General features: G+C 38.4%; 1 protein-coding gene across 9 annotated transcripts in view; it reads right to left on the reverse strand.

Moving 5' to 3' along the window:
• Positions 1-25,721, reverse strand: part of CEMIP2 (cell migration inducing hyaluronidase 2) — a 79,993-nt gene that overhangs the window by 48,879 nt on the left and 5,393 nt on the right. For 6 of the 9 annotated variants that reach the window (XR_016393570.1, XR_016393571.1, XM_089913296.1 and 3 more), the window contains exons 2-7: positions 13,847-14,189; positions 9,387-9,527; positions 8,222-8,783; positions 4,468-4,637; positions 1,640-1,696; positions 369-557 (exon numbers count right to left, since the gene is read on the reverse strand). Coding sequence is in view for 7 of the 9 variants with exons in the window: in XM_089913296.1 (XP_089769422.1) it covers positions 369-557; positions 1,640-1,696; positions 4,468-4,637; positions 8,222-8,783; positions 9,387-9,527; positions 13,847-14,177 (1,450 nt within the window). In the remaining 2 variants the exon portion in view is untranslated. Of the gene's footprint in view, positions 1-368; positions 558-1,639; positions 1,697-4,467; positions 4,638-8,221; positions 8,784-9,386; positions 9,528-13,846; positions 15,760-25,721 lie in introns of those variants that run through there. The other 3 variants (XM_089913295.1, XM_089913298.1, XM_089913300.1) reach the window with 3 other exon arrangements.

Consider the following 25,721-nt stretch of genomic DNA (forward strand, 5'->3'; position numbering starts at 1 on the left):
GACTTCTATTAAAAAATGAATCTGGTTTACTATTATTTAATAGTGGAAAATTAATAAGAAAGAAGTTGGAAAGGATCTTGAAAAAAAAATCCATCCAGTCTGCATCGTTTTTTTGTTTTTTTTTTTAACATAGAAACTGGCATAAAAACACTGATTTGCCTATAACACATCATTAACAGCAACATTATTGCTCAATGACTACTTTTATCTAACATCCTCTGGGCCTCTAGTGTTCAAAACACCCCACTACTAAGAACTTCAATATTGATGAAGATGATGATGATGACGACTGAAGATAAAACAAAGAACTCCAGGAGTCACATCTCAAAAAGAGGGTTTCCCAAGAAACCTTCTGAGCAGTCTGATACCTTTGACTTTGACCTGGAAGCGGTTGCACTTGGGACAGGGGAGAAGAGTGAACTCCTCTGCTTGGTACATGGAATAGTCCGTGCTTGCGACCACAATCTGATCTCCGGGTTTCCAGCTACTAACGTCATCCAGCAGATGAAGTTTCACTCCATCCACGACCTCTACCCGGAAACCTGAAAGAGAAACACCTAAACCAAAAAGCAAGAAAGAAAGTGATTTTTTTTTTCTAAAATCAACCCCCTCACTGATTCACAAATCAAAAGTTAAACACAAGTCAGCAATGCTTCAATTTGATCCATGCACAGGATGAAACAGGACATTAGCACACATGTAATCTTAATATTAAGAATAAAAGCTTGCCTTAGGCAATCTCTCATTTCTTTGCCTTTGCTCATCCTTTAGTCTTTATCTACAGTGTCCTTCCACTCTTAATTCATCAACCAAGATACTATTCATCTGATAAAGTTCAGGCGAACCTTTAAGTACTTCCCAAACATCCTTGCTGGAAGTAACCTTTATGTCCGGTATTCTCATTCTGATATTCTCTCTGGTATGATTCATATCATTCCAATGGGAAGACAGCTCACCTCCTTGGAAGCTACATCAGTAAAGGCAGCAAAGTACATGCATCTGTGTATTCACTGCTCTGTCTCATAGTGCAGACTCATAAATGTCTACTGAAGGGATGAGTATTCCCACTATTATCTGCAATGTGACCTAAAGGCCACATGATAGTGCCCCAGTCCAACTCAGCTCCTTTCCTGGGATAACGTCAGGCTTGCAATCCAGGGACTACTAATTACTGATCTCTCCTAATACCTCCTTTTGAAATTCAGAATTGGTTCCCAACTAGGCAGATGAAAACTGAAAAGTTGATCCAGCATCTCCATAACTTATACTCTTTAACATGCAACCAAGTGTAGAAGTGTTTCCTACTTCTAAACTGTCCATGATATAATCTGTTATGGTTTAAAAACTGATTTAATGCAAATGAATATGGAATAGATGGAAGCTACAGAAAATATGGAAATGTGGGAAAACACCACATTTCAAAGATATCTGTTTACTAACTGTACTTCACTATCATCCTTCTAATTAACTGGCAAACTACTCTGGGGCTACTTTAAGACACTGACTCTAAGTCGATGATAGGAGTAAAAAAAACTCATTTACTCAAGTTAAGGGAATAAAAAAGAGGGAAATTTAGGCAAGGCACAAAGAGTAACACACATATCCTTACAGTCTTGAGGATATCCTGATAAAACCTAACCTGAGCAAGTCTTGAATTCTGCTCCTTTAGACTCTGATCCACCATGTTTTCCTGTTTCTACAAAGCACCAAAAAAAAAAAAAGAACCTAATAAATGTAAAGTGTTTTCTTTTTTTATATGTTTCTTGCATATAAATACTAAAGCCTATAATGGAATTTTGTCTAAATAATAATAATAACTCTAACAATAACGAGAGCTAACAGTTGTGGGACTTCACATACATAATAACTTTTCATCAAAACAACTTTGAGATATAGGAACTATTATATGCATTAAAGATAAAGAAAGCAAAGGTCAAGGAGTCTGACTGACAGCTGAAAAATGATAGAGCCCACAAATGAATGCTAATTTAATTCCAGAGTCCAATTTCCTAAAGTCTATATCATTCTGCCTTCCCAAGAATCAAAACAGGCAAGTTAAAAGCAAAGGTAAACAAAAAACTCATGGTAGCAATGACAATCACTACCCAAAATTTCAGATTTTACCAAAAAGAATTATCTAAAAAAGGAGCAACTAAGAAACATTAATTTTTTCATATAAAATTTCAATAACGCTTTTAAAAAAAGATTTCTAGGGCTTCCCTGGTGGCACAGTGCTTGAGAGTCCACCTGCTGATGCAGGGGACACAGGTTCGTGCCCCGGTCCGGGAAGATCCCACATGCCACGGAGCGGCTGGGCCCCTGAGCCATGGCCACTGAGCCTGCGTGTCCGGAGCCTATGCTCCGCAACGTGAGAGGCCACAACAGTGAGAGGCTCCCGTACCGCAAAAAAAAAAAAAAAAAGATTTCTAGATCAATAAGTTTTGGCTTAAAAGACCATCAGAATTTGTTTCTGTTTAAAAAAAAAAAGCTAGGTTACATGGAAAAAATCTGTATTGTTCGATTATTCCTCACTTTTTTCTGGCTGTAGAAGAAAATCCTACCTGAGATATCTCCTATTAGCACTACTGAATTGGAAGTATGAAAGGATATAAGTTTTATCCTCCTTGCTTCCTGGAGAGAATTTCTACCTCTTCCAGAAAATAGGAGCCACTGAGACTACCTGAGATATCTCCTATTAGCACTACTGAATTGGAAGTATGAAAGGATATAAGTTTTATCCTCCTTGCTTCCTGGAGAGAATTTCTACCTCTTCCAGAAAATAGGAGCCACTGAGAACATAGAACACAAACAATATTCTATAGTAGATAGCTAGAATGTACCCTCTTCCAGAAGAAAGGAGTCATTGGCAATGTGGAAATGAAAGCAAAATTTCCCACAAAGGAAATGTTGACTCAAGGTTTGTCAGTGTTATCCTCTGCCTGGAGTCTTCCTGGAAGCAGTTCCACTAAACTCTTCATGCAGGTCCAAATTCCTGCTTAGAAATACTCCTCATCTACCTACGCTTTTTGCCAGAGGCAACCATGAAGTGGTCAAAAGAGCAGTAGTCTTGGAGGCAGAAAGCTGAGGCTTGATTCCAGCTTCCTTATCCATAATAGAAACCATCTCCTCACCTCAGACTCAGAAGGCTGCTTAGATGGAACATGTGAAAGTCCCTGTTACATACCAGGAACTCTGTTTTAAAGCAAAAGACTTTCTCTCTTTAATTACAAGGACACAAAATACACCCAGGTCATGTTTGCATTATTGTTAAAATAGCTAACCTTTATTTAGTGCTTACTATATACACTGTGCTAAAAAACTTCATATTCTTCACATTTGATACTCACAGCAGCTCTATGTGGTAGTTCCCATTATTATCCCCATTTTTCAGATGAGGAAACTGAGGGTTAGGAAGTTAAAGTCACATGCCCATCATCATATAGTAAGTAAAAGAGCTGGGATATGAACCCAGGCATTCTGTCTCCAAAAATCCATTTCAGTGAATACTTTGCTACAATGCTGCTCAAAACAGAGTTATAAGCTCAGTCTAAACTAAACCTTTCTGGCTAATTACAGATGTAATAAAGCACTTTTTAATGACTCATTTCACATTAATTTTGGTATAATATTGGGTTGGAAAAGAAAGCTGGTGGGCAAGCACAGACAGAAGGCTGCCTATCTACCTGGAGCCAAAAAAATCTAGCAGCAACGTCGGTAAGTACAGAAATTCTGCAGCGAACATCCTTAAGAGAAAAAATCAGAGAATCAGTGCTAGACATGATAGTTCTTCTGAAAGGTGGATTATAATTTTTAAAATATGCTGAAGAAAAAGTAAAGACCTAAGGTAACTTTACAATACATTATTTAAGGAGAGGAAAGCAGGTTAAAATAAAATGAACACTAGGGGAGGCAACATAGATTGAAGAGGGCTAATTAACTCTGAATGATAGGGTTAAACATTAATTTTAACTGTACTTTTCTGTGTTTTCCAATTTGTCCATAAGATAAATGTACTAGCTGGATTATCAAGGAAAAATTGCTAAGAAAATGAGTAATTTGTTTATACAGCATGTGTTCAAAGGTAATATTTGCCGACATGTCTATATAACAAGAAAATCTAAAGTACAAGATCATTTCACTGTCTCAGAACATAACCAAAGACAGCTCACCCGATCACATCCAGATTGGTTCAATTGGTACCAAATCCAGGAAGCAAATCCATTAACTACACCATATGACTCAAGAATGAAGAACAAAAGTCCAATTGGGGGCGTGCCTAAACTAGATCATTTTCTAGTCCAGAAAAAACCCTTGAGTCTAAAAGAGTATGTACAGTAGGGAAACTATAGGTTTCATCTTTAACCAGTTGAGAAAGCTAAACAGAATGTCGTTTGAATACACTTAAAAAAAAAAATCTGTCACAATACTTACCAATGTCTTACAAGAGTATAAACTGTACTCGCCTACCTTCAATCCATTCACTATAAGCTGTCACAGAGAACTTCTGACCATCCACAGTATAAAATTCTCTTTGGGCAAGAGCCTTTCCTCCACTACTATGATTCTCATAGTTTCTCACAGATTCATTGCAAGAAGTACTTCCACCATCAATGACACCAACCAAAGCCCAAGCTTGCCTAGAAGGAAAATAAGCAGGTGCATTTGATTATTTGTCATGGTACTGACCAAATTCCCCAATACGGATGTTATAACAGGTGCTGTTAATTCATTTTTTCATTTTTGTCAATCCCTCCACCTCTTTTTTCATATGTGGTTGCAAGTCCAAACTTGGCTGAAATAACTGACATCACAGAAGGAAATGCACCTGAATTTTAAATCCTTGTTTGTCCAGCTCTGTAACAGGTGAAACACTGATGACTATGACTTCAGCTAATCACTAACTTCCTTCCTCAATGCATACCCATTTCATTCCTATATCATTCTGGGCAGAAACCCATTTCTTTTTAAATGATTATTACCTGCTCTCTTTTCCACTATCCTCTCTGCTATGTTCTCAAACCTAGCTGCATAATAGAATCACATGGAGCTTTAGGAATATATCCATGCTTAGACCCAGCCCACACTGATGCAAACAACATCTCTACAGGTGGGGCCTGGCATTAGTCTGTTTTTAAAGTTCCCCAGATGCCACGATTGTGCAGCCACACTGGAGAACCACTGAGTTAGAGCAGTGGTTCTCAAACTTTGTAGGCATCAGAATCATCTTGTTAAATCAGATTGCTGGGCCCCACCTTCTGACTGTTTGAGGCGGGGCCACAGAATTTGCATTTATGACAAATTCCCAAGTGATGCTGATGCTGCTGGTCTGGGAACCACACTGAGAACCTCTGAGTCACAGGTCAGACGTTAGAGCCGTAGGTATCAACCTTAACTGCACAAATTGCAGGGGGGGGCGTGTCCTAACCTTCAGAGATCCTGAGGTAAATCATGTAGGGTGGGCCCTGGGCGTGGGATTTTTTTAAGATCTCATGTATGCAAACAAGGCTGAGCACCACTGGATTATTGGTTTCTTAATATTCTTAAATTAAAACTGTAGAATCACTCTCCAATAGATTTAAAATTTTACATGCTTTATATCTATTTGTTGAAAGCAGTATGTTTGAAAAACACCATTTTATTTCTGTGATACTGTGATACACATCCCAGGGACTTTGCTCAAGCTTGTGGCAAAATAAATCAAAAAAAAAAGAAAGAAAGAACAAAGATAAAAAGTCAGAAAATTTGCCTTAAGACTCCAGGTTTAAAACATGAAAAGAAAAATGTCAACTTCCTACTGTAGAAAAAAAAAAGCCAAATGTAATCTATGCTAGACAGATGGCTGGATACTCACAGATGAAAGTTAATCAGAGCATGCCTACAACCTTACAAATTCTACACCCACCCCTGCGTGGATTAGCTACTCTTTGGCCGACTGTGCTTTATAGCTCTATTTATATTCCTTGATACAGCAGAAAGAATCAAACGAAGAATGTCTCCATTTATTATCTCCTGTGTGAGAGGGAAGAGGAAGAATATCAGAGACTTCCTTTATTTACCAGAACTGCCTCAGCAACTATAAAACAATGTTCTATTCTATTGATATTATCTCCAAAACACTCCTACTTCCCTCCTCCACTTGAGGAAAATTTCAGCGTGCCAGAACATTATCTTCAAAGGGGCATGTTTATGTACCCTGGAGATAATGTCAATGCAATGGAATGTTGGCAAAGGATCACAACTCTAATTCCTCCAACAAATCAGCAGCAATATTTCTAAATTCTAAAGGGAATTTAGAAACAGTAGGGAGAGGAACCCAAAAAGAGTCAAACAAAATATTCATAGCTAATGAACTCACAAAACCTAGAACAATAATGACATAAAGTTGTAATCTCCGGTATTACTGGATAGTGAAACAAAGTAGGTGTCTTACTTTGAACAGACCACACTTCCATTCATAGGTTTATAAATTATAGAAATATGTGCACATGAGCATGAAGGGATGGATAAAAGAACACTCAGAGAAGCACATTTTATGAGAGGTCCGAACTGGACAACCACCCAGATGTCCAGCAGTAAATACACTGTGCTATAGTCATACAATAGTAAATAAACAACGATGAAAATAAGCCACCCTGCATGCACCAACATAAACGACACTCAATAACGAGGTTGAGCAAAGAAGCCAGACACAAAATATAACATATCGTCTGCTTCCATTTATATGAAGTTCAAAGACAGGCAAACCTGAACTTTAGTGTTCTCCACGAATCCAGGGGAGTGGTTTACCTCTGGTGAACAGAGGGAGTGGTCAGTGAACAGGATGGGATAGGATGGGGGCTTCCAGGACACTGGCAACGTTCTCTTTCTTGAACTGGGTGGTCGCTACCCCGATATCACATGGTGATAAGTCATTAAACTCTATATTCTTGTTTTTAGCACTTTTCTGTATATGTATAATATTTAATTAAACCACCACCACCACCACCCCAAAAAAAACCACCTCTAAGCCCTCCTTCTCTACAGCCTACACAGTATACTCCTAAACTTCCCTCGGGCTTCTCACCTTTGGGGAGCCTCCAAGGCTCCTTCTATTTGCACTCCCATCATACCCTGTAGCTGCACTAAGTTTCTCACTGTATGATCCCCTTCTACTTAGGTCTCTGTTTATCCACCAGATTAAAAGAGGACTCTGAGACAGTGTCCTTTCATCTAAGCATCTATGGGTCCCCGGCACTTAGAATCCCCTAAGTATTCCCTGGGTGAGTAAAAAGCATTTTAAGAACATTACAGATGCTTTTTCTTCACTAATTTTTGTCTTCTTAACTTTCTCTACAATTTCTATAGATAATATTCCATTCCAACACTGACCAAAGAAAAAATAATAACTAGACCAAGCAACCATCAAAGGAAAAAAATAATAACTAGATCATTTCAACATGGGAGTTTTGAAGTCCTCTTACTTTTCACTGCAGATATTCCCTGACTTTATTGTGAACAGTAAGCAGAATTAAAACTTGTTTTTTTTTTTTAATTAAATGTTGAGCCAGCTGCTTCCCCAGAACCCAGAACTGCATTAGGAAATCATGATTAACTAGACTATGGCACAAGAACACAAGAATAAACTGTAGGGATGAATCGTACTATCTGGATGAACCTCGTAGCCCTCCAACTTGTGCTTCCTCACATGTGCCAGGGCCCCAGAGGCCTGGGCCCATCAAACAAGCAGACTCAAATTAAAGGATTCAAAAAAAAAAAAAAGAAAGAAAGAAAAAGAAAATTGTGCATGTTCCACCCCTCCTCAATCTTTTCAGACAACTTTTCCACCTTAGCACGGAATTGGGCCCTAACCTTTCAACTCATAAGGTACCTCCAATTAGCCTGAGTTTCATATGATCTTCAGAAGATAATAAAAGAAGGAAGTCAATCTCCTTAAACTGCCTGACTGCTTTCAGTACGTTTCTGTTCTTAATTTTTCACAAGCCCAACGCTAAGGTTCACAAAGTGCTTCATAAACCAAAGCCAAGAAAAGAACTTTGTAAACAGTCTTCTGTCCTCCAGTTCAAAGCAAGAGGCAACGAGACTTCCAAATGGTAGTGGCCATTCTGGTCCCTGAAGTCAGACTGTGAAGTATTTTGTTTCTTTCTCCATCCCGCTCTCCTCTCACACAGACACAGACGCTAATACATAGCAGGAAGGAAAGTAAAGAGATATGTATGCCCACCTGTAGCCCAGTCCTTGGATCAGCTTACTTCCCAGCCGGTCCTGGATCATTTGTATGGTTCCTTGTAAGAGGCTTTTGACTGCTGAATCTCCAACAGCTATGGCAACAATCCGTCCTGGATCCTGGTCTCTCAGGAATTTCTGAAGTCGCCTACTTTCATTGTGGTATTCGTGCGTATCAAACCTCTCGATTTCCAAAATTTTGGCTGTGTCTTGGTCAATGACCCTCACATTGAGGCCCCTGGAAAAGTCCTTTTCAAAGGCATGGGAGCCAAAGGTCAAGCCTGAGGAATTCAGAGTTCTCACCAACAGCGTCCAAGATGCCTTCTGTGCCCCATGTAATTCCAGTGTCCCACCGGCTTCCACACCAATAAATTTTTTGCCAAATGTTGGCATACTTTCACCTTCATCTGACTTGCCATACAAGGCAATTGTCGCTTTGGATTTATAGCGGCAATTTTCTGCTCCAATATGAAGCGCCCCACCATCCTTGATCAGGATGTAACGAGTCCTCAAAGTAATATTTCTGGATCCATCTTTATCGTCCCCAAATACAAGCAGTCCTGCAGGGAATAACACTAAGTAAGCCAACTTCTGAAACATCTTTCTGAGGTACAGAGAAATAAATTTCATCTTAAGAGGGGAAAAAAGCACTTCCGCAGTTAAGTTGGGACAAAGAATTTATTAGAAGTCTGCTTAGAAAATTGAACCTGTTTTCAAAACATATTAAAGGAAGAAATGGAGAGTTCATACCTCAACACCCTAAAGATGCCCATGTGTATGAATTTCAATCCATTCACTTTAAAGGTACATCATTTCTAGAAAAATATGTAAGACTCTACAAATCCGAATCTCATTTTCACATACGTTAACCCACATTAACTCTCTCATCACTGTTCATAGTTGTAACAAAGATTTAGCTATGAGAGATGACCTTCTGGAACTATTTCCTTTTCTATAAATCAAGGGTCTTGACTTGAGTGATTTCTACGGCCCTTCCAGCTCTTGAATTCTACCGTTCTACCTTAGGAACTTTTCCTGTCTCCATGGTTAGAGTGACACCACATCCTAAAAGCTAAGAATAGTTTTCTACATAAAGAACATCAAACGTTGCCCTGCAATAAAGAGCAACCTTGCTGTTCCCATAGACAGGGACTGCTACTTACCTCCATCCTTAATGACTATAGAGTTCACCGTGGCATCTGAGGTCAGGCGGAACATATCTCCCTCCTTGATAACAACTTGTTTTGCAGAATCTTGTCCTGGATCCCAGTTCCTGAGACGGGGGTTTTGATCTGGGCAATTCTCTATAAAACAATGCAATGTCGATATCCCATTAACCAACAATATGCAAAAATGCCTTTAGCCAAATCCAAGTACTACCATCATTTATTGCAACCTGCAAGTAATGGGCTGACATATTTTAATTTCCTTCCATAAGGATGGAAATTCCATCCATCCCACCAGGCAGAGATGTGTCAAATCCTTTACTTCCTCAACGCATAAAAAAGGTTTCACCACAGGGCTTCCCTGGTGGTGCAGTGGTCAAGAGTCCGCCTGCCGATGCAGGGGACACGGGCTCGTGTCCCGGTCCGGGAAGATCCCACATGCAGCGGAGCGGCTGGGCCCGTGAGCCATGGCCGCTGGGCCTGCGCGTCCGGAGGCTGTGCTCCGCGGCGGGAGAGACCACAACAGTGAGAGACCCGCGTACCGCCAAAAAAAAAAAAAGGTTTCACCACAAAACCAAGTCGCTATCCACTAGTTTGGGTCAGAGTCCACAAGGTGAAAACAGAGTTCGCCTGAACTATCTACTCTGGAAATAAATCAACAGTAAGAGGCAAAACTCTGAATTGTTCTTGGACCCACTGTAGAAAGCCGTTTTAGAAAAGAAACTATGTTCACAACACAGTGATAAATAAAAAATAGAAATTGCTACCCAATATGTATATCAGGTCTTCCCAGGTTCCTTCCTATGCACAGTGAATCATAAAGTAGGTGATAATAGCAATTCTTTCATTCCAAAGGCAGCCGCTGATAAACATCACTATCTTCAGACATATACACTTTCCCAACAAAGCTTCAAGAGGCAAATGGCCAAAGACATGACTTCTCATTTTCAGAGATGAGGAAACAGCAGATTAGAGAAGCCAAACCCTAGATTCTTAGCAAGTTGAGTGATATGGAAGTTCCCCTTTAAGAAATGAGGTTTACTTTCCTTGTAGCGTTTCTTTACTAGAGTTAGAATTTTCCTCTTGAGGGACTTCCCTGGTGGTATAGTGGGTAACACTTCGTGCTCCCAACGCAGGAGGACCGGGTTCGATCCCTAGTAGGGAAACTAGATCCCACATGCATGCCACAACTTAAGAAGTCCGCATGCAACTAAGGCCTGGCACAGCCGAAATAAATAAATAAATATTTTTTTTAAAAAACAGATGTGTATAGTGTACATAATATGTTAGTAACGTGTAAGATATGTTAAAAAAAAAAAAAAAGGACTTCCCTGGTGGCACAGTGGTTAAGAATCCACCTGCCAATGTAGGGGACACGGGTTTGAGCCCTGGTCCAGGAAGATCCCACATGCCGCGGAGCAACTAAATCCGTGTGCCACAACTACTGAGCCTGCACTCTAGAGCCTGTGAGCCACAACTACTGAGCCCATGCACCACAACTACTGAAGCCCGCGCGCTGCAACTACTGAAGCCCGCGCGCCTAGAGACCGTGCTCCACAACGAGAAACCACGGCAACGAGAAGCCTGCTCACCCCAACGAAGAGTAGCCCCCACTCACCGCAGCTAGAGAAAGCTCACATGCAGCAACAAAGACCCAACGCAGCCAAAAATAAATAAATTAATCTTAAAAAATAAAATAAAAAATAAATGGAGTGTTTACAAAAAAAGAATTTGCCTCTTGAATAGATGATGATGAAAACATAAAAGTATTTTGCATTGCCACAGCTATTTAATGCATGAGACATTTAGTTTCTGATATAATTTGGAAGAAAAGTGAGGAAAAAAAAATCACACCAATTTTGACCAACTAATGACCAGGTAGTTGTTGAGGATCAATTTGTCCACTCTGGACTAGATAGTGTAAAATTTATAAAGTATATAATTTATAAAATTTAGAATGAGCTCACAGCCCTCAGAGCATATAACCTAGCTTGGGAGAAAAAGCCGCCATGTATGAAATAATACTGAACAATGTGGTAGTTACTTTAGATGAAAAAGAGCTCAGAGAAAGGAGGGGTGGGGCTAGAGTAACTGAGGCAGCTTCAATGGAGCAGATGACACTAGACATAGATCCTCAAAGGGTGGATAGTATTTAAGTAAGAGGAGCATGAAGGGGAGATAAGAATACTAGTGATGCAAATATCCCTTACTATCCAAGTCCATTTGGTTGCTCATTTAGAATAGCAAGATACAGCCTATATTTAAACTAAGCCAAGATAAGAATGGACAGGATATGCTTGCAAATCATATGAAGGTGGAAGGTGTATGTTGGGGGATAATATGAGAAAAAGTAGAGACACTGGGTACATCACAAAGATATAATTTTTTATAGGAAGAAAACTGTGATTCCTCATTTTGAACTTGCACACCACTAATGCAAGCATCTATTTCTAAGCATTCATGTTGGCTCACGCTTTCTCTTTGAGGTGATAATAACCACTACAGTTAAAATTAGTCCCACTAGTTAAGACCTTGGCAATTATTTCATGGAATTAGTTTTTCTCCTAGCAGTTTCATAATCATTGATATTTAATTCTGATAAATCAATGATCATCACTATTATACTAAGAATAATCCTTAAACTTTTATTCCCATCGGAGAAACAAAAATCATCTTGAATTCGTTCTGACTTAATACTGAGGATTTCTTGAGCTTTTCTTCTACCTCCCTCTCTACCCATAAAACATTTAGCTGGAATGCTCCATGATATCATAAGCAAATGTAGGTCCCAGGTAACAAGCACTGTACCCAGCTACAGAAGGAAATCCAGAAGGAATCTAAGTCTCAAAAGATCTAGAGCCTACTATAATAGTTATATAATTCCTCTTGTTTATAATTATTCCCCAGGAAAGCATGCTTCATTAGAAATTTTTTATCACCAAAAATTCCAGTCTGTTTTTTTCCAGTAAACTACACTTAATGAGAAAATATATAGTCTGCAGAAAGCATCAAAAAACTAGCTTAGCTAGTCCCACCTTCTCAGCTACCCATCTGTTGAGCAGTGGATGCATTATCAAAGTTACATAACAGCAATAACCACAGTGAGGCTGATCCTGAAATATTTCAGCATACCAGATCTTTCCACTGATATTCTGCCCTTACACTGCCAAAATGTGAAACTGAACGATGTTGATTCAAGGAACCACATCAGCAATTCAATGTCTTAGCTAGAATATGAAAACATCAATTAAAGCCACAGATTTCAGCTCTGATTTTCCAAAATCTAGCATCCCTTTACTGAAGATTACTTGGAAAGAATGAATCAACAGCAGTAAATTTGGTTATTTCTCTGGAGAAAAGGGGAAAGAAAGTCAATGCTACGTGCAATGGAAAGCAATGTTGCAAGTTCTTTATGTGGTCTACTGGCTTGGCCAACAAAGATGTTGAATGAACATCTCTCTTACTTTAGGTCTATTTTCTTAGAAGTATTGACATTACCTCCTCCCAAAACCTTAAAGTCTATAAGACCCCTAAATCACCCATGAAAACTAAATAAACTAATATTTCTAAGTCTTATAACTGGTAAAATGCTTCTCAAACATTATACCCATTTAAGGAGGCACTAATTCAACAAAAATCTGTTGCAGACTATAAAAAAAAAATGCAGACCAGTATGGTACCAATCCAGTGGCCTGGTCTGCTTTTTCCACAGTGCTGAGCCCTTTGATTTTCGGAGAGACAGATAGGGTATATTATGAGGCCATTCTTCATTGTTACTATATTGAGGCTAACTAACAATAAACTTTTCAAAATCATTCAAAGTACTGCTATATTACCAACTTGAAAAGCAAAGGCCATTTAAGAAATTAAAATCTCCCTAAATGATGTTTAACTATGAAGACAAGTGTATCAGAACTTATACCTACTAATGGATCTTCTTCTTTAAGGATATGCTTTGTTCCTCAAAAATATTGGAAGCTTCTCTTTTGGAGCTGTCTCCTCAACTGGTTTCAAATGGCAGAACACAAAACTTACCACTTTCACTTATTTTTCAATTAAATATACTTTATCACTGCATTTAGTAATTTTTATTACTAAAAACTTGTGTCAGTCTGAAAATCATACCTACCAAAAAAGATGAAATTGTGCTACCACAGGATTTCAAAAAAGACTCTTAAAATTACTATTTTGAAAAGAAATGCTCCAAGAAAGTCTTGAGCCCTGAGACAAAGTGGGAAAATGGAAAGGAAGAGCAATCCTTTAATTTTGTCATTTCCAGTGGATTCCTTTAACAATTGCTCTCATTCATAAGAAGATACACCTCATATTATCTAATTATATATTAGTAAGCTAGAGCCAAGTTAAAATAACAAAAGACTTTTCAGAATTTATTCTACTCCTTCCTTCCCTTCTTTCTTCTCCTAGAATGGTTTCTGTATGCACACATACGCACTTACCATCTGGAGCATATTTTGAGGATATTCCTAAAATGACTGCAAGTGCAACAAAAAATGAAAAACTAGTAATAGCAAAGCAAATGAAAGTATTTTTGTGCCTCTTCTGCTTTCGGCTTTCTCTCTGGGCTTGTTGTTCCTCAGATGAGAAAGCAAAGGTGGCCCGGGCTTCCGGTCTGGTAGAGGTAAATTTGGCTGAAGCTTGGCTCTTTGGAGGAGGAGGGGGACGCAGTGGGACAACCTTCCCTGGAACATAGCCAGATGAGCGATGGCTGTTTCCATTCTGAGGTTGCAGGAAAGCAGGGGAGTGGCCCCTGGAGTTAGTGGCATGCATGATATACTGTCACTGTGAAAAGAAAAGAAAATTAAGGCTCAGAAATGTGAGAATTGTAATGGCTTTTTTTTTAATATTGTGGTAAAATATACATAACATGAAGCTTACCATTTTAACCATTTTTAAGTAAAATCAGTGGCATTAAGCACATTCACAATGTTGTACAACCATTACAACCATCCATTTCCACAACATTTGCATCATCCCAAACAGAAACTCTATAGCCATTAAGCAATAACATTCCCCACTTCGCTCCAGTCCCTGGTAACCACTGTAATGACTTTTTGAAAATATCAAGTCAGCTTACATCCTGGTATAATAAACTATGTCAACAATCACCTCCACTAATCGTCTTCTAATGCCATGGCTCTTCCACCCTGCACATTATAATCACCCACTAACGTTAATGTCCAGTGCCACACTCCCAAAATTAAGTCAGGAGCCCAGCATCTGTATCTTTTAAATGCCCCCCAAGTGACAGTAATGAGCATCTAGTTTGAGAGCCACTGTTCTGTGGCAACTGTTCTCAATTGTGCATAAGAATCACCAGGGAATCTTGTTAAAAATGTAGATTCCCAGGCTTTCCACCCCAGTGATTCTGGCTCAATTGGTGGAAAGAGTGCCCTGGAGTTCACATTTTTAAAATGTACCTTGGTAACACTGAAGCAGGTGGTCACACCTTGAGTATCATTACTGTAAATCTCTTCAAATTGAAGTTAGAGTCCATGTGTCATATGAGAACCATAAGGTGGCCCTAACAAGTTCCAGGAGGCAAGCATGCATGTTTAGGTGTCTAATTTTTCCACAAAATTTATCTCCTTGTAAAGCAACTGAACTATTTTTAACCATGTTATCACTTAACAGACTGTGAATTCATTTAATGAGAAAGTCTATATTATTCCTTTAAATCCTCAAATTTTGTTTAAAAAATAGTAGCATTCAAAGATTATGGTTAAGATGATTTTAAAAAATAGCTAACATTCATAGAGCACTTTACTGCCAGGCCCTGTCCTAAACACCTTAAGTGTGTTAACTCATCTAATACGTTTAATTTGTCGTATTCATCTAACACGACACATCTATGGGTAGGTGCCATTATCCCCATTTTACATATGAGAAAACTGAGGACTAGAAAAGTTGATTCGCTAGTTTACAGAGAACCAGGACTTGAACCCAAGAATTTTGAATCTAGAGTTCAGGCTCTTAACAGTTACACTCATGTGTCTTCCAAAACAATTGAGAGGCAATAATTTCAAAGAATCAATTCTGCAAGGGTATAACAAGAACTGTGTTGAGTCTGAAAGGGCACCTTAATATTCTCAGAACTTCTTCATGCAGAAGTTTACCAGACTCTACATGATTCTTTCTTATCTAAGAGAAGCTGACATACACACAAAACGGCAGTCCTTTTTACTTTCTATATTCTTTATAGTAAGCATTTACCAGTTTTCGAATAAAAGAATAAGTTTTGAATGAAACCTTACTCTGTAACTTTGCCAAGTTAAAGAAAGAGAGGAAGGCTAGGAGGTAGGGAGGGAGAAAAAGAGAAAGAATGGAAGGAGGGAGGGAGGGAAGGAGGGAGGGAGGGAGGGAAAGAAGCGCTGCCATTTAATGTTCTTATTGCAGCAACTGTGAATAAATAAGAAACATGATGTTCATTACTTCCCTTCCTTAACAACTGCAGCATCTCAGAGTCACCTGACTTCATTCAATACTCTTATAATTAATCCCACTCACCTTCTGCCAAAACAACAAAAAAGGGTACTTCCAAGCTACTCTAAATTACAGCAAATCCATTAAACACAAAATGTGGCCATTAAAGAAGCCACAAATAAGTGTTCCCAGGACCCAAACGACCTGGAAATTAATAGGGACAGAAAGGGAATCTAATCAGGAATTGATGCTGATTTTACATGGGGCAAAGAACTTTCTCAGAGTGTGTCTGTCAAAAACACTTGCTTTGTGGGGTTTGATTTCTGAACAAAAGTAATTATTTAGATGAAGCTTAAGCTCTATGACAAAGGGAGAACAACATGATCGAAGGTACTGTTGAAGAAACTGCTGTATGTGTCAAGCAGCCGACCAAAATAATAGATACATCCTGCTGGAACAAATGAGAGAGTATGACAAAGACCCCTTTATGATCATCTATCAAGGAAGAAAGGACTAAACTAGATACTCTTGAGTGCCAGGCTCACCAGGGTGAGAGGGGAATCAGACTATAATCTCCTCTGAAAGGGAGTAGAAATCTTTTGTTTGAAGCTGAAATCACTTGATACTTTATTGTTTCAGGGTGAGAAAGGTTGTTATTACTTAACAGCCTGGAGGCCCCTTTTGTGGGAGATAATGTCTCCAGATGTACCCAAAGCAACAGAAAAAAAGGCAATGAGAGCCTAAATGAAGTCACCATCCCACTGGGAAAAATATTTGTCTTCACATTCACATTCTAACATGAAAATTCAGATGGTGTCTACCACAAACTCACATGACCAATAAATCAATGGTAATCATGGTATGTTTTCCCCAGGACCCTTCTGCAAAACTGTATATATTTTTTTCCTACATATTATGAGTCCATTAGCTCTATTTTACTGAAAAACATGTAAATACATAAGCAACAAATACAATCATTATTTTCCTGAGTAACACATTATTGAAACTATGTTAGAATAAATTTACAAGAAAATAATAATATGCAGATTTTCCTCGCAATTTATTACAATTTTTTAATAAGACACAAATACACTGCTTTAGGATTTCACTTTACATTTAAGAGCTTGCTTTAGTAGTATTATAAATCAATTACTTTAAAATATATTGATTGCTAACTAGATTTCAATTATTCATGGGAAAAAATTGTCATTTCACTCATTCAATAAGCAATTGCGAGCTCTTACTGTCATTAGAGAATTGTGGTAGGGACTATGGGGGATAAAGATAAAAGATATACAGCATCCCCAAGAAATGCAATTCCTAAATTCAATTTTATTATTTATTTATTTTTGATTATTCCAAGTATTTATTTTAACAGCATTTGTGTCAATGAAATAGTATAAAAAGTTAAACAATATTATACATAGAGTCCTAAATTCAATTTTAAATCACTTGCTTGAAGGAAGAGTGAAATTGACCAAGGAAATATCATGAAATACTGTGATAGGTTCCCAGGCTGTTCAGTCCATAAGGTTGTTACTACTGGTAGCATTAGTTTGAACATTAGTTTATGTTCCCAAGAACAACGGAGAAACCTAATAGAGGAAGAAAGAGGATGAAGAGTTTCCCCTGGCTTTCAAACTTTATTCAAGGCTAGCATTAGGTGTCATTTTAAAATTTTTACTACAGATGGAAGTTTTTACTTAATATACTGTTAATTTGTTTATATCACCTGTCATTTTTAAAAGGGCTGTATTTCTAGTGGAAATCACATAGTATACAGAAGGAACACACCAGTATTTTAAGATATATTTTAAGAGTTATTTTGGACTGTGCTAAACCCCTGAACACAAACAATCCAAAATGAGGAATAACCCAAGTCATTCATATCAAATTTGGAAATACACTCTACAAAGCTTCTGGAGCACAATTTTTGGTATTTAGATGTTCCTTAGAAGAATTATCTTGTGAGTATTTATTTCCTGGATGATTAAAAACCTAGTAGCCCAAAAGGCTTGGTAATAATTAATTTGAAAATAAAATCACACAAAAATTTGCACCAGGAATTTAGGCAAAATTTAAAGTAGATATGAAAGAAATGACTAAAAGTATGAAAAAATCATATCAACTTAAAGATATGCAAATACTGAAAAAAGGGGTAGCGTTCAAAACCTAGTACTTTTGTCAAATTCTCAGTTGCCCTCACAAAAAAAAATTACCTTAAAAATTTGCGGTTATTTTAAATAAAATTCTTCTCTTGGATAAAAAGAGTGTATAAACTCAAACAGTAACTGTGGGAGGGGCTTACAGCTGGTAAGAGTATTCAATTAATTAATTTGATTATAAATTACAATAATCACAGAAAGTAATTTATTTTGAAATTTCAACAACATTAAAGGAGATCATAGTTGGGTTTTTTTGACCTATTAAAAAGGGGCATGATTTTAAGAAAACTAAGATAGTATCCTATAAAGTTTTCAAATACTGTGCTATTTCATCCATGAAGGCTTCTCAGGATTCCAAAATAAGTTCCCTGCCTGTTCTTCCCTGTACTCTGTTTAAAACTCTTATTGAATCACCTTGCTTTCTGCCTTATGTTGCAGTTAACGTAAGTACGTGTCCATCTCCTGCAGTTGACCAAAAGCCTCTTGAGAGCAGGGACAACACCTTACTCTTCTTGGTATTCTCACAGGAACTTACACCCAGTAGGAACTCAGTAAGTGCTTACTGAACTTAGAACTTACTGTTTTCCTCTCTCTCTCTCTCTCTCTCTCTCTCTCTCTCTGTCACACACACACACACACACACACAGATTGGAATTTCCCATTTACTCCTTTTTCAACATCCTTGAGGCTCTGGGAAATTTGTCTAATTTCCATATTAGTTACCCTAATTTGGGAAAAATTGAGAACATTTACTACTTCAAGCAAAAAAGTCAATGCATTAATTTTTACAAAATGCTAATATGCAATCTAGTGGGTGACTAAAAGTTATTATTAACAACTGCAAATAGAAATTCTAAAGATACAGAACAGCAAACCATCTAGACAAGCTCAACTGCAGTAGGTACTTAGGAAAAAGGAGATGTTCCATTCCACTTTATATTGTTATGCTGACAGCAAATAAATGCTATGATCAAAGGAAAAGTCTTCTCAATACAGAGATAGCGGCAATTAATTCAAAACTCCTAAGAACCCTTTAAAAGGGTTGAGTTTTCATTTTCTTTCTACTGCTGAGCTACTAATACAGAAGGCCAACTGCCTACCACAAGTGCTTATCACTTACACAGTGGTTGAGGACACTTGCCCTATAGTGCAAAATCATCCAGCCCCTCCAACCCAACATAGGGGTGTCCCACAGCCCATTGCTATGCCATGCATATTGGCCCCATCATACTGAACACCTAATGAAAATGCAATACTTTTGACTCATTTAAGCCCTTTTAAATCCTGCCTACACTTGGTATAAAAACTTATTTCTGAATGGAAAATTCAGGCTTGTAGGAACAGTCAAGAAACTGGCATGATCTCCTCAAGTTTATCTTTCTTTGATCAAGGACATAATTCTTGAAACAGTATCCAACCTAAAGGTCAGTTCTACAAATTAGTCTACTTTCTGAGAGTTTCAGTACAACTGGCCAAAACCTGGCTAAGGAAACTTTTCCTTTTATTAAGATCTTAGTAGGTCTTTGTAACACACTGACTGGTGTGCTCAGTCACAGCAAAAATAAAAGTAAGTTATGCCAGGAAAGAGAGGTGTTCGCGAATTATCATGAAAACAAATGATAATTTTGTTTATAATTACTAGTAATCACGACCTAACAAAATTCTTAACCAGCTCCTAATGGCCTTGAACTTTCAATTAATGGTTCTAACTTCCAATCTCCTATTTTTAAGTGAAGGACAAGAGAGAATAACATCAAGGTGATTTTCAGGTTTGGGTTTTTTTTGTTGGGGGGGGGAGCAGGAGGTAGGATGTTTCATCTAGCTTTGTTTTACATTCAGATTATGTCTGTAGTTGATAAACAATGAGCTCAACAACTCAATCATACTAAAGCTATGCAGTAAGAAACAAACTTAGCAAAGTTGACTTTTAGGATCTTCAATTTCACAAACTGTCAAATATTTAAGTGTGATCAATATTCTCATATAAAGATTTTCAAATGCAAAGGATAAAACAAAGAGAGTTTCGGAGAGGGGGAATTCTCTTATAGTTTAGCAGAATATACTTTATTACATATTCTATTCCCAGACCAAACAAGATAAAACACATTTTTCTATAACAATGACTGCAAAGGAATTCAGCATAAATGCTAGGTCTATTCCTATAGCTACTTGAGAGAAAATAGACAGATGGTGGGGAAAAAAATAAGTTCACTTTCATTCAGAGATCTGCTTGGTTTTGTGTAAGCAGACTGGCAAAGAAATGAATACTCTGAGACTTCTGAACAGGACAGTGCCTTCACACTGTCACATTCACACATTCTCCATTATTACCCAGCACTTGTCATAGCCCTTCTGTCTTTGTCCTTCAACTCTCCAAATCAGGATGAGTCACTAGCACCTGCAACTGTCTGGCACATTCCCAAGAAACAATACACTTTGCAGAGTTAGTTTACCTGCATTGATTCCTGCTCATTTCACTAAGCTGATCACACTGAGGCCAATGTTCAGAAATAGAAGGGGAATGCACCAACCCTGAACCATAAACAGCTCCCTATGAAGTAAAAGGATAAGGTACTGAGACACTTTAATTCTAATTTTCCACCTTCTTTTCTCCACTTGGTCAATTTTGACACATATGATGAATGATATACTCAAAAGTTAACCTAGTATTATATATAAACACCAATATGCACCTGACTTCCAGTTTGGTACCATATATTGTTCACATTATCTCCCCTCTCAAAAGGAAATAAATCTCTCAATACACACTAACTATTAAACCACAATACCGAGAAATCACAAGGAATATTTCAAACATATAGTCCTAAAAAGACTAAATTTACTAAAAAGAAATTTTTTTCCCACTAAGCAGTTGAGTTGGAATTATTATTTAAAGTCAGAAGACATTTTTTTCCCTGCTTAGAAATTCACTTTTCATTTAATCTATACTCTCTTTGCTAGAAAACTATAGTCAGAAAACAGTAAATCCCTGGAAAACAAAAATTAACTACAAATACTAAGAGTTTGCTTTCCTGGAAAACAACGAAACAATATATGCTCATGGGTCTGTATTTAAGGATTTCAGATTAGCAAATTAGCTACAATTTCACTAAAGTGTATATATCCTTGGCAAATTCTATTGGAATCTCCTGTTAAAATATGGTCCATCAAAACAGAGTCTTTATTTATAATATCTAATGCCCAAAGTAAACCCAGTGAACACTTTCCCACTTTAAAGTAAGTGACCTTTAAGAAATAGTTTAATTCATTATTTTACTCCTCTCACTTATGCAAGGTACAGGAGGCAGATGTCTGATTTTTCTGCCACCAAATATACTCATTAATCCTGTCTTTTTTCAGATCCGTCCATGAAAAGCAATGCTTGACCCTTAAGCCAAGATGGCTGATAGAGCGAAAAGGCTGGAGAACATTATCCCGGGAAACAAAAGAGAAACAAAAGGGGCAAAAATACAGATCTACAGACCAAGGCGGGTAGAAAGGGTGACAACTGAACAATATCTCACATTCCTCGCCCAATCAAAAATAAAATTTTTAAAAAACAGCAAAGTACATAGGCCTCTGGGTAGAAGTAAAGAACTAAAGGATAAGCAAAACTGGAGCATGATTGTTCTTCAACTTGGAAAATTGGAGAGAGGAGAGGGTCATTTTACCTACCAGTTCTCTGCTCTTCACTTCTGTTTCCTTTCTTCTGACTATTATTCCTCAGATTCCTTTTTCTCCTTAATTCTTTCTACTGAAAGCTGTTCTTTCTTCTCCCCTCCCTCTCAAGGGTCTTTAGACCATCCCCCTTCGCCCTTTTTCCCCACTGGCTGGGAGGACACAGCAGAGAGACTCCCAACCTGCTGACAGTGACGGATGGCTGTGCAGAGGCACACAATGGCAGACGCAGGCATGTCATCAGCCTTGCAGCTGGCCTTCGAAAGAAAGAACCAAAGCCTAAGTCTGACCTGAGGGAGGCTGATTTAATTAAGGTCATAGCAAAGGGCAGAGCTGCCTGTGGGCTACATTCTCTGCCGAGCGCCAGGGACAAAGCTTTACGATGCTTTTCCAGAAGAAAAATTCAAGAAAGTCATGTTGGTAGAATGTTGAAAGGTGGGGAAAAAAGAAAAGACAACAGAGATGTGTTTGATAACTCAGTACAGGTGTACCAAAAGTTTATGATCCAGTGACATACAGGCATCAAAATGCAATGACAGTAGGAAACATATACCAAGTATGTTTTGACATGCCTTTCAAACTAAGAAATATTCCAGATGAATAATGAGATGCCCAGACTGAAGTGATCCAGGCTACTCAATCCAACATCAAAGCAAAGTTTCTATTAATGGCAGGTGCAGGATCAGAATCCAAATGTATATATATTTTTTAACCTACAACACATAGTCTATTTTTCACACAGTATATTTAAGAGAAAAGCCTTACCAAACAGGGAATGCGTTCAGGTTTGGGGATTGCTTATGAGACAAGGATTTTGCTAGATGATTGGGATCCAGCGGTGCAAAAAATATACATGATCTCCACCTTCAAGAAGCGCATAGCCTAGCGTTGGGGAGGTGGGTGTCAGACGATGACACAGGTAAACAAGTAATTACAATATATGTTGAGGCAAAGACACTAGGCTGGTGTGTCTAAAGGGGTGATAGCCTGATTTTATTAAATCCCAAACTTACTTACCCAAATGTATACCATCAGACTACTACTAATATCTTCCTTGGCATGTGTGAACTAAAATCTACCACTGAACTCTGCCCCTAAAATGACAACACACTGGGCTTCCCCGGTGGCGCAGTAGTTGAGAGTCCGCCTGCCGAGGCAGGGGACACAAGTTCGTGCCCTGGTCCAGGAAGATCCCACATGCCGTGGAGCGGCTGGGCCCGTGAGCCATGGCCGCTGAGCCTGCGTGTCCGGAGCTTGTGCTCCGCAACGGGAGAGGCCACAACAGTGAGAGGCCTGCGTACCACAAAAAAAAAATGACAACACACTGTCCAACAATAACCAATATAGGGAGAAAACAACAAACTCAGGATGTCTTTCGTATGCTCCAGAAGGCTGGCTGGCAGGTGTCACCTGCAGATGAGTTCCTGAGTTCCTGGCCAAAATACAAAAAAATCACAGCCCCTGTCCTCCTAGGGCTTGTGAAACCTAGGCCTACCATAGGGACCATATACACCCCTTCCACAGTCTCCTTGACATTTGTCAAATTCAGGGGTACCAGAGAGTCAAAAGGCAGGACCCCCAGTGAACGAGCAATTACTCAACACCAGAGCAGAGGCTGGACTTTGCATGGCTGAACAGGGATAGAATACTGCCAGCAGTAGCAGGACAGGTAAACAGGGGCTGAGTAATGAGCTCAAGTGATGAGGACTAAAGCACAAACAGGGAGCAAGAAGAAATACTTTAAGGCTAAAGCCAAGTTCAGACGACATGGTAACCAGGCAGCTGGGGAAGGTTATCCATGAACTGACCATATATTGTGAAGGGGGGTCATATGGTAAGGACAGGCACTTGGACAAACAGCAACTAATATCCATCAAAAGATGTCATTAATCACGCAGATAAGATGATTTATTTCTCATTTGGCCTTTTCACCTATACCTTCATACACAGCCCACTTGCTACCAAATTGCTAGCTTCTCAACATTACTAGCACTTCAATCTGAGTATATGGCATTGGATGGCTGGGGAATGGCTATCACCAAGCACCTATTGAACAATTAAAGCCATATCTTTTGCATTAATGAAGTATAATATTTTTTAATTCCTCATACAATGTTGACTTTATAGTGGTGGCACTGGTGGTATTAAAAACAATGGTATGTATGTGGGGGTTTTTTAGCCACAATTTTTAAAAAATGACTCATTTTTCTAATTTATTCTGTAACCGGAATCAGGCATTTGTCCTTGTGCTAAACTTAATCTTTCCAATCTCTTAAGTGTTAATAATGAATTTTCCAACCTCGTTGTGTATTGAAAAACAAAAAAACAAACAAAAAACCTCACTCATTCTTCAGGGAAGTGAGTCACCATTAGCAGAGACCATTATGATAAGAGAAGGCTTGCAGTCTCCAAGCACAAGCCAGTAATTAGGCAAGAGCCCCCAAGTCAATAATAATTTCACTCTTCGGAGAGACTTAGTAATCAGACATGACATCTAGTTTGTGGTGAATATGCATATGTTTTAAGATACTAACATCAAACTCAGAGTCAATGAGGACAATTCTTTTCTCAGTTCCTCAATATGGATTGTCTTAAACTGCAACCTTTTCAGGCAAAAACAATGTTCCAGTCGCACTTCTATGCAATGTTAAAGTCATTTTTAGGGCTTCCCTGGTGGCGCAGTGGTTGAGAGTCTGCCTGCAGATGCAGGGGACACGGGTTCGTGTCCCGGTCCAGGAAGATCCCACATGCTGCGGAGCGGCTGGGCCTGTGAGCCACGGCCGCTGAGCCTGCGCGTCCGAAGCCTGTGCACCGCAACGGGAGACGCCACAACAGTGAGAGGCCCACGTGCCGCAAAAAAAAAAAGAAGTCATCTTTAAAATACATTAAAGCTAAGACCGCCACAAGCTCTCCCAGGCAAACTTTTCATAATATAAAATCTTATCGAACGTTGCCAAAGTTTTACTTATTGTCCAAACTAAGATGAGGCCCTGATAAAGTAAATAAAGTGAAAGGTTTATCACTTGTCACCATGTAATGAAAATAAATATCTTGTTACAAGTCTGGTTAGTCTAATAATAACAATTTCAGAGCAGATTTGCCTACTAGATCAAAGGACTGATTTGCTGGGAGATAGCAATTCTGAGTTTTAAGTCATACACAGCTTTGAGTCTGTTTCACTTTTTGTAAAGAGACATTTTAATAAAGACCCTATGCCTCACACATCTTTGTATCATTCACAGCAACTTGCACAGTGCCTTGTACATCTTGGGAATGTAACAAAATATTTGCTGGGCATAGTTTCTAACAACCAGCATTAAAGGCTTCTCAAAGCAAGTACAGGAAAAACAAAAGAACATGCAAACCTATTTCTAATATGCTTTTATCATATGTTTCACAACACAAATCTGAGTAATGTTTCTTACTCAGAAGAACTTGCTTCTTTTAAAAAATGTGCACTTCGACAATATTTTAAGTTAGTAGACTATTTATAGAAAATGCAAGTAAAGTTAATGTTACTTTTACACTTAGTTCCTTATCTGACAAACTTATTACAAGTAGCTTCACCCCACTCTGTGCACCATATCATATCCAGATTCTCCCAAACAAAACAGAAGGTACAGTGTCTGCCTTAAACTTGGGCGCAGTGGATTTCTAACCCAGAATGCAAATTATTTCATATTAAAACATTAAAATAACTAAATTGCTAACAAAACCAAAGAGTAACAAATTAGAGTATATTGGAGAAAAAAATATGCTGGCTGGAAATAGGGACAAAGGGGTTCTTGTCCCTGCTCAGCCATTAATTTACTACATGACCTTACCTAATTAGTTAGCCTCTCTGGGTCTCAACTTCCTCATTTTAATATAATTTTTGAGGCCCATTCAAACTGCATGCTAAGATTCAGCATGTGTAACTGTCCTGCGAACTGATTTACAGTCATATCACCCTTCCCCCAAAAAGTCACATTTAACATGGTAGTTTTAAATACTGAGTATGGATTTCTATCAAAGGCAATTTATTAAAATGTCAGATGAGCTTAAGTCC

This window comes from Delphinapterus leucas, chromosome 6 (assembly GCF_059928025.1).
Source record: "Delphinapterus leucas isolate spDelLeu-1000000601 "Yukka" chromosome 6, BTC_Dleu_Yukka2, whole genome shotgun sequence".
NCBI classification, from domain to species: domain Eukaryota; kingdom Metazoa; phylum Chordata; class Mammalia; order Artiodactyla; family Monodontidae; genus Delphinapterus; species Delphinapterus leucas.